Below are 9,565 nucleotides of genomic sequence, written 5' to 3'. Positions count from 1 at the left end.
GTCTCATTTATTTATTTTTCAAATATATATAACAGAGATTGCAGCTGTGAAAGATAGAATGGTAACTGACAAGTCAATATCATGCCTTTAGGTTTGAAATAAATCCAAAATATGTAATGTTGATTAAAAAAATCTGCAATAAACCATTCACTTATTGGCACATTTTGGATTTCCACTTAGCTTGGAAAAGAGCTGTATGTCATAAACCATACACTTGTACTAGGAAAAACATCCAACAAATGTATAGGGTAATGTACCTAGCAACATACGGAAAAACACAATTTAACATGTTAGTGTGTTTTTTGTTTCTTATTCTTTTGTTTTGACATAAGTTGTGTTTTGATCCTAACATTAGTGTGTCTTCTTCCTTATTAAAGCAGTACCAGTGGTTAACAGTCAGGCAGCCTTATCTTATATCTCTCTAAGAATCATTTAAAATGAACATTTAAATATCACTTCTTTTAGCCAGAGTAAAATGGAGTAGCTAGTTCAGTGAGCCCACTGCTTGTTCATACACTGAGGTGTGGCCCCCTGGAACTCAGAGGCTATAGGTAAGGCTGTGAGGCTGTGAGGCAGGGGTGGAGGTGAGGGACTCAGTCACAATGGACCTTGCCTCTGGCCACCCCAGAACTGGACAAATCTCCATTGCAGAGTGTCTGGAGTGGTGAATGGGGCCTGTCTTCCAAGGCACACAAGCTCATCTTCTTCATGTGCTTTCGAAAGGCCTTTTGAATAATAGCAGCACCTCTCTCCTCCTCCTTTCGCTTGGTGGTGGTGACAATAGGTTCATATAACTTCTTGTAAGGATTGGCTTCCATAAACTTCTCTTCCATCATTGCTTTCATGCTATCCAGGCCATTGGAGTCACCCAGTACCCTAGTGGTGAATGCGAAGAGAATATCCATGCAGTGGAGGCGATCGCCACTCACCATGGGCAAGTCCATTACTAGAAATTGAAATTTATTTGGCTTTGCCACACGCAAAGGCTCAGGCAGGGCATCAGCAAAGTCAGAAAGGGCAGAATATTCGATAAACTGTGTTGCTTCTGGGTCAAACTTTTCCCAGACTTCATAGAATATATCAAAGTCATCTTCACCCAAAGGATCCTCACTTTCTTCCGTGGCTGTATTGAAGTTCTCTAAAATCACAGCTATATACAAGTTGACAACAATGAGAAAGGAGATGATGACGTAACTGACGAAATAGGTTATGGCTATAGCAGGGAGGTGGCAGTTCTCTGAGGAGGGGTTACATGTGTCATTTGATTGCAACATGGGGCTGAGGAGGGTATCCCAGCCTGCTGACGTGGTTATCTGGAAGAGACAGAGCATGCTTCCAGCAAAAGTTTGAAAATTTAGTATGTCATCAATTCCAGACTCTGGCTTCACTTTGGAAAAACAGTTCATACCAAAAATGGCATAAATAAACATAACCAGAAAGAGTAGAAGACCAATGTTGAATAGAGAGGGAAGGGACATCATCAGAGCAAAAAGGAGGGTCCTAATTCCTCGTGCTGCCCGAACAAGTCTTAGGATTCGGCCAATCCGAGCCAAGCGGACAATTCTGAAGAGTGTTGGAGGGAAAGGAATGTGCTCCTGGTTTTCCAAGGCAGCAACCATTGTACCTTAGAAGAAGGAGAAGGATCATTGAACTCCCGGCAGGCACACTGGTTTCAGACTCAGCTTATTTCCTGCTGCAGAATCCTAGTAGAGCTAACTTTTTACTAATACTTTGTAATTTATGCACAAAACTAAGATTTTTTTTTTTTTACCAGTACCAGGGAAAATATTTATCTGTGCTTTAACTTGGAAAATGATTTCCAAGGGCCATGCAATTTTCGATAGTACTTTAGATGGGATAGTACTTTAGATGCCTAAAATACTGAAGACAACCAAGGAAAAGAATGCAGTTTATGAAAGGCTACTTTGTAAATTATCTCATGTACTCAAAGTGTATTATCTGTGTTGGGTTTTTAAAGCCACTCATGGGGTAACAAATAACAGTGGTTTTCCATATTTATTGAATATATAGAATGGAAAACAGGTAAACTACAGTTTGAGAGTTTCAGGTTACAAGGAGAAATTTCTGCTACTGAAGGTTGGCTTGAGCCTGAGCTGCCAGTAGAAATTTTGGAACCCCTAACTCCAAACTTCCTCAAAAGGGACAGGTTCTTATTTGTTTAGAGGAATTTGGACACAACCTTGCTATGGGCAAGGACAGCTTATCTGCTGAAAAATCCACAATGTGTGTGGGGCAGGAGGGAGACGGTGGCACTGGGATGCTCATCTTTAGGCTAAAACTGCCCATGAATCTCTCGTATTTGTCAATATGCTCATTCCAAGACTCTTGCAGTCCAAACTCAAAAAGTTTAAGTGACAAAACTTGGAGATACTTTCTCTACTGTTGTGGATGCCCCAGAAATGGCATCTCAAGCAGAGGTTTGTGCAAACAGCTGAATATTTGACCTAAACTGTCACCCTGTTCTCTCATTGCCTGCTTTGCAGGCAAGTCATATAAGGATGTAAAACAACTCAAATTCTGGCCTAAATATTATAGAGTGGCTGGAACATGCTTGCCTTGTGTAGACATGGCCTTGTTCTTTCTCTGAGTGTTCTGTAAAGTCATTAGGGGTCATGAGGAGTCAAAATGCTTCTGTCATCACATAATGACTAAAGGGAACTAGATGATATACTTCACTATCTGCCCAATTGTGCCAAAGAAGTTTAATTCATATGTTAATTGGGCAGTCAACCCTGGTAAGATATAAAATTTACTAAGTGCCAACTAAGGAACAACTAGAGGAGATCCATCCCTTAAGGCCCACCTCCTCCATGAATATTTTTCTGGTCAATCAAGTCCACAGTAATCTGTTCTTTTTCTGAGCTCAATCCTTCTGAGTACCATGTGATTTGGTGTACAATTAATTTTCCTATCTTTTTCTGACACTTTAAGGTGGGTAAATTTTAATACCTCAACTGGAATGTTAACTCCTAAAGAGAGATTCACTTCAATTCACACCCATTTTGTATTTCTCTAAAAGCTTAGGAAGAAGCTTGAGAAAGTGTTGAGGTAAAGTGTTGGATGGCAGGCATACTAGCAAAGGCACATAAAATTCTGTCCACACTTGTGAGTAGGACTTAGCTTAATGTGTGGATCTATACAGCATGTGTAACTGCAATTGCCTAGGAGCTGTTCAAAGGACAGAAGTCAGAGATATTTCCACAAACTGTACAATGCCTGGCACTGCCTGGAATGATGAAGCTGCTCTTCACATATCAGAGGAAGGGCTCTTTGAGCTCCCAGAGGGGCTGCCCCAGACTCATCTTACCACCATTTTCTAACTTTTATTGCTGCTGTCAACTTTATCAGGACGTGTGATTGAAATTGACTCATAAAGATTAAAGGTCTGTTTAGCTGTAAACATGCAGAAGGATTTCTATTGCTAAACTTTATCTACACAAACATCATGGCTAAGAAACCAGAACAGACTATGAACTGCAGCATTTTTTCTACTCTCTGAAACATCTGCATTGCTGTGGTAGCAGTAACAGCCAAAATGTTTAGATCCATCATATCTGTTTGATGCATCCTTCTGACATTGCACAAAAGCTTCCACTTGTGAAATCAGTTTTTCTTGTCTTTACTGCTTTTTGATCTATGAGAAGGACTCCTGGGCAGTTTTACACAATTATGAAAAGTCAAATTAATGGTTTAGTTAAAAACAAACTTCGAAAACCAAGAGTAAACTCTTATAATTTAGCTATGAAAAATTTAATTTCAAGGTTGAGGTGTGTGTGTTTTACAAAAAGGTATATAGCAATAACCCTTTTTCTTTCCTATTGTTCTTCCATAAACCTTATCACTAACCCTGCCTATGGTTAGAAAAAAATATGCTTATCATATAAGCTTATTTATATAAGCACATTTATATTATATATTTATAATAAGCAATATATGCTTATTATATGCTTATTATATATGCTTATTATAGTTGGTGAATGGGGGCAAATCAGTTGAGATGATAGTTCACACTGTGGTTTAAGTTCACATGGTCTGTAGAATAAAGAGAAAGCACTACTTGTTTGTATGATACACTCTTGGAAGCCCAATCTACAGTTAGCCATGGAGACTTGCATAGGAGGTAAGAGAAGGCACAGCAATGCCACAGGGGGCATAATAATTGTGATATCATAGCCACATGGATTTTGAACAAAGGAAAAACATAAGAATGAAATGCCAAATCCTCAAAACTATAAAATGCTCATTAGGGCTTATAGTTGCAGAGGAAAGGTAGAACTTCGATTCAGTTACCTGGATAAGTTAGGTACCACCACAAAAACTTCTAAGTCATCTTAATTTTGTCTGTCTCCATTGACTAAATGGTCCACATAATTATTTAACTCTCTATTTCAATTGTGTAGACAGTCAAGGGAATGGAAATTACTCTCTATCTCCTAGCAACTTTCATGTAGAGAATGGCATTAATACACCTGTCTATATTTTTAGAAACCACATTAAGCCTAATTTGCTGCTTTGTGAATAGTTTAGGCATACTTTCAAATGATAAGATTTACAAGTTTACTTCTAGCTGTCAGTTTAAAGCCACTCTGGCTGCTGATTTTACTTACTAACAATAGAAAGAAGCACAACCACACAATCAAATAAATTCCAGCCATTGGTGAAGTAGTATTGCCTCAAAGCAAAGATTTTGATGAGACACTCTATTGTGAAGATGACTACAAAAGCCAGGTTGAGACGCTCAAGGATGCATTTCATGGCTTCAGGTTGGTTATCTGATTCAGCCATCATGCTAATCATGTTTAGGATTATGAGACTTATGATGACGATGTCAAAGACCTGGTTTGTGACTAAGTCGAACACGAGACCTTGGCATTTGCTCTGAGAAAAAAAGAAAAGAGAAATCGTAGATCATTTTGAGTTGCAAGAATGAAATCACATACCTAAAAGGCACATTAATGCAAAAGAACTTGTTCTTTCTTACAATTAAAGCAGTTCCTCAAAAAATGCAAAGACCCTTTCCAAAGGGCAAGGAATTCTTGTAGATACCCAGTGTTGCCTTACATATTTTCACTTAAATTAAATTAAATAACTGGTTTTAAGTGTTTAGGCTTATACCTTTAATTCCATTTTAAAACAAATATAAATAAAAAAGTCTTAGTAACAATGGTGATGTTTTGCTGAAATAAAACAGCATATGTTGGATTATATAATAAAAAGTCTCTATATTTCATCTATTTCTGTATTTTTACTTCAATAATATCAATGCAGAGAATACCTGCTCACATAAGTATGTTGGACAAAATGGAATTAACACCTCCAAGACTCCATTTGCCAGTTCAGAATAATCAGAATTTATATTTAACCAAAACTCTGTATTGGAGCAATTCTTGAATGCCAATTTTCTAATTCTTGTTCATTTGAAGATAAAGCTAGAGAAATGGAATTCTGATGCAATGATTACTAAAAATGAAAACAGAAAAACTGATTATTCCATATTATTACTGATGGTGAACTTCCATATTGGTTTCTTTATAGAGGGCCATACTGCCCACAAAGGGAGTGTATTCTGACTGTTCTTGTACAGGCTCAAACTCAGGTTTTCATATCTATCTACTATGTGCAGTGAAATGACTCAATTATTTTGCTATTTTCTTTAATATGACTATTGTGAAGCACTACTTTGTTCTATACTTTGTAGAAAATTGTTCTTGAACACAAACAGACACTGAAATTGTATGGCATTCTTGACTATTCATTTCTTGTTTAATAATACATCTATATATTGAATTATTATATATTATCATCTAATTAAAGTATTCATACACTATTCTATTTAGAGAACTCATAAAGCCCTAAAAATACATCTTTAGATCCCCCATGGATCTGTTATGGTAATTCAGGCAAAAGATGATGCCGTCTTTTGTTGGTAACAGTAGGTAAAGATGTTAGCATGTAGGTTTAAAGAGCTAATATGGAGATAGAAGCAAGAGCAGAGTGTATGAATGCAGAGGCCTTGGGAAAGTTAAGGCTGAGGCTGTCGTTTCTGGTTGGTGGAGCTCTTTAACCAGCCAGAAAACAGAGGGCGATGCGTTTTGGAGGGAGATGATATCTGTCCTGAGCAAGTTGAGTTTGAGGTGCATTCAAGGTAGAAGTACAGGTTTGGAGCTCGGGTGCAGAAACTGGAATGCAGATGTGGTGTTCAATGGCATCAATATGGATATGAACTTAAGCCATGACAGTGCATGATATTACTCAGGGACAGCAAGTGCAATGAGAAGAAAGAGGGTAGAGACAGCATTGGAGGGATACGACACTTAAGTTGGTGACTTTCAAACCATGTGCTGGGAGCCCTACAGCTTTTATCAAGGAACCTGGAGAAGACACTTGAAAACCAAGTACATTACCTATGTGAGAATGCATCTGGAAGGTCAGAAAGGAGCTGGAGAACAGATACTTTTAAGGATGCTCTCAAGGGAAGCAGAATGAGGGGCAAGAAGAAACGGGAGGGAGGATAAATATTGGCTCTACAGTTAATTCTAACATTTATTTAGACAATTGGAGGAGAGTAAGAGCATAAATTACCTGAAGTGTTAGATGATCAAAAGCATTCTGTCACTTTAGAATGCCTAATGACTCCTGTAATTTTTAAACAAAGTAAAAGGCCACCATGTGTGGAAGCTTCAGAAGAAATCAGAAATGATTCCAAATCCTTTGCTTTAGTGCTGGAAACGAAGCATTGCATCAATGCTCTGACTAAAACAGCTGGATTTTCCTCCTTATGGGATTGCTACTCATTTGTCCCAAAGGTCAAAAGATAATATTTATATTTCAGAGTTTTTAAAAAAATCCCTGGAGAGGTAAAGTTGTGGATAAAGGGCTAATAGTTGATATGAAGCCTTAACTCAGACTCAGGGACATCTGACGATATGATGTTGTATTTACCTCATGCAACACTGCTCTCTGGAATATAGAAGTTAAGATAAATGTGCAGCATTAGCTGGTGAGATTGTAATTGGTTATCAGAATCTTTCATTAAAGGCTTGATTGGTGAGTTGTAGCTACACAAGGAAGGCTATGACTTGGCACTTACTCCCAGATGAGGCATGTGACAAGCATGCTATAAAAGACAGTTGAGGAATGAGGAAGTAGCTTTCCCGTGGTGAAGTCGTCCAAGCCCACTTTAAGTTCATTTCTTGCAGCCTAGCACGCCCTGTGCAGTGCAGGGGCCAAGAAACTGTACCTGTGTTGTTGCTACTTCTGTTTGGCTGTGTGCTGCACTGCTTGAAACAAACTGGTAAATATGTGGGAACATACTGTGTCTTGTGAGTCTTTTAGTTAATTCCAAACCTAGGACCAACTGGTGTTGAGTCAGTGGTTGCGCAGCATGCACATGTAAAACAAAAATTCTTTTTGTCTCTTGTTCAAAGAAAAACTTCAAAGTGAAATTAGTACTAGAAGGTGAAATTGGTATTTCAAAGCTAGATTCAACTTGGGTAAATTGAAGTTCCACATACTGTTGATAGATTGAACCTCCCCAAATATAATTTTATTATTAACACTGTGGTCAAAAACCCCTCACTGTGTAAAGGATAAATTCTAAATACTTAAGCCCTGACATTCACAGACATTTTTAATGCAACCCAGATATTTAATCCTAGTGTCAGACTTTATTTGTGCCCTAAAACGTATTCTTTCATTTAACAAATAGTTACTGAGAGTACACGTTATGCCTGGCTCTGTTCTGAGTGCTGGGAGTAGCAGTAAATTAAACATATTTTTGATCATTTTGGGTCTCGTGTTGGAATGAAAATCTCCAAATCCTCTGCTTGCTTCAGATTGCAAGCCCCTCTTCTATACCCCTTTCCCTGACTTCTCACCCCTACTCACCCTCCCTGTATTGAAAGTTTTCAAACTAATTTGTCAGAGCTACTAACTGTACCTATTGTGTTAGTTTACAGTCTAATGCTGTCAAATGTGTGTACGGCATCCCACCTTCTCAACTGGACCGCAATCCCAGAGCAGCATTGAGTGCTGCTTCTAGCTTGCCCCTTAGTACCCGATAAAGCAGGAGTTACAGAGAGCAAGGCTCTACACACTGGCCCACAGGCCAAATCCATCCAACCACCTGTTTTCGGATAGCCCATGAACTCAGAAAGGGTTTTACATTTTTTGATGTTTGGGAAAAAAACCAAAAGAAGGATAAATTTCGTGACATATGAAAATGATATGAAATCCAAATTTTCGTGTCCATGAATAAAGTTGTGTTGTAACATAGCCATGTTTATTTGTTCTATATTGTCCACAGTGGTACCTTTTGTGCTACAATGGCAGAGTTGAGTAGTAGCAGCAGAGACCATGTGACTGCCAAAGCCTGAAATATTTACTAAGTGGCCCCTTACAGGAAAAGTTTGCCAATCCTTGATCTACAAAATTTATCATAAATACTTGTAAAGTGGCAGTGAGTATATGTGATCTCAACTTCACACCAGCAAAAGCTAGTAAGAGGTACTACAAATACATTTTTTTGACTTTTTTAAAATTTCAACTTCTCAATATACATTGTAGTTAATTTTCATGACCCTTTACCCATTCCTCTTCCCCCCCCTCCTCTTCCCCCCCCATCATATCTGTTTACTTGTCTTAACAAGTTCAAGGAATTGGTCCAGATTAAGTTCAAACAAACTACCAAGTTCACGTCATTGCAGTGAATATATACTAAGCACCTGTTGCGTGCTCACTAAAAGTAAGTTTAAGTGGTTGCTCAGGCTCTTACTATTAGATTTGAATATCTAATTTTCCTAAGGACTTGAGTGCATCCAGGTTGTTGTTTAGTTCTTAGATAATATTTGTAAATTTTTAAAATAAAAGAGAATGGCATGAGAGAAATCTGAGTTCTTCACAATCATTCAACTGATCTATGTGCAATATTTCGAATCACTCAGTTGCTCTCACCAGAGGCCTTGGAATGGGTTTTTGAGGTTTCTTGGATCCTAATTTTTTCATTGCGTTATAGTATTTCTTCTGTTCTTCTGTCATAAAAATGTCTTCGCCACCTAAGTATATGGAGAAGATGAGAGCTAATTACCTTTAACAGTTTTTGAAATCAAAAATTCTAAATTTTTAGAAATAATTTTGAAGTTACATCACATTTCTATCAACAATCCCTAAAATTCCAATGGGAAGAAAAAGAGGCTGGACTCTAGGGGAGGGCTGAAAGGGAACAGGGTTGATGTTAAGGAATAAGTGAAAAATAATACTTTTATCAGTTATATATCACTCTTTATAACGTATGCAAAAATTACAAATTATTTGCAAACATCCACAGAATCTTTGCAAAAACTGGATATATTTCAGGTTACATAAATGAAACCACAACACAACAAAAATAGATATTAGTAACAATAATTTAGATAAAGTATATCTAAAGTATATTAGTAACAATAATTTAAATAAAGTGGCAATTGACATTCTCCTAAGTAATGAATACATGTAACATTATTAATAAAACTGCATGAAAACTGTCCAGAACCATTCTCAGAAAAAA

At 37.6% G+C, this 9,565-nt stretch overlaps 1 protein-coding gene across 1 annotated transcript; it reads right to left on the bottom strand.

Moving 5' to 3' along the window:
• Nucleotides 1–593: 593 nt before the first annotated feature.
• On the bottom strand, nucleotides 594–9,069 carry LOC103581801 (sodium channel protein type 11 subunit alpha-like). The gene is made up of 3 exons (XM_008563549.1): nucleotides 8,974–9,069; nucleotides 4,629–4,899; nucleotides 594–1,624 (listed from the first exon to the last, which is right to left on the bottom strand). The coding sequence occupies exons 1-3, from the start codon at nucleotides 9,055–9,057 to the stop codon at nucleotides 594–596; spliced, it is 1,386 nt and encodes a 461-aa protein (XP_008561771.1). The 5' UTR covers nucleotides 9,058–9,069.
• Between the last annotated feature and the right edge of the window lie 496 nt (nucleotides 9,070–9,565).

This window comes from Galeopterus variegatus, unplaced genomic scaffold (assembly GCF_000696425.1).
Source record: "Galeopterus variegatus unplaced genomic scaffold, G_variegatus-3.0.2 Scaffold13965, whole genome shotgun sequence".
Lineage (NCBI taxonomy): Eukaryota > Metazoa > Chordata > Mammalia > Dermoptera > Cynocephalidae > Galeopterus > Galeopterus variegatus.
This window is presented reverse-complemented; position numbering and strand designations above follow the sequence as displayed.

What these genes read in the sequence shown, in the direction of transcription:
- LOC103581801 (XM_008563549.1), bottom strand. Translation starts at nt 9,057, where the DNA reads ATGACAGAAGAACAGAAGAAATACTATAACGCAATGAAAAAATTAGGA. An exon ending in AACCCATTCCAAGGCCTCTG is followed by an intron (nt 4,900 to 8,973) that starts GTGAGAGCAACT and finishes TTTTTTTCTCAG; the next exon opens with AGCAAATGCCAAGGTCTCGT. An exon ending in TGTGCTTCTTTCTATTGTTA is followed by an intron (nt 1,625 to 4,628) that starts GTAAGTAAAATC and finishes CCTTCTTCTAAG; the next exon opens with GTACAATGGTTGCTGCCTTG.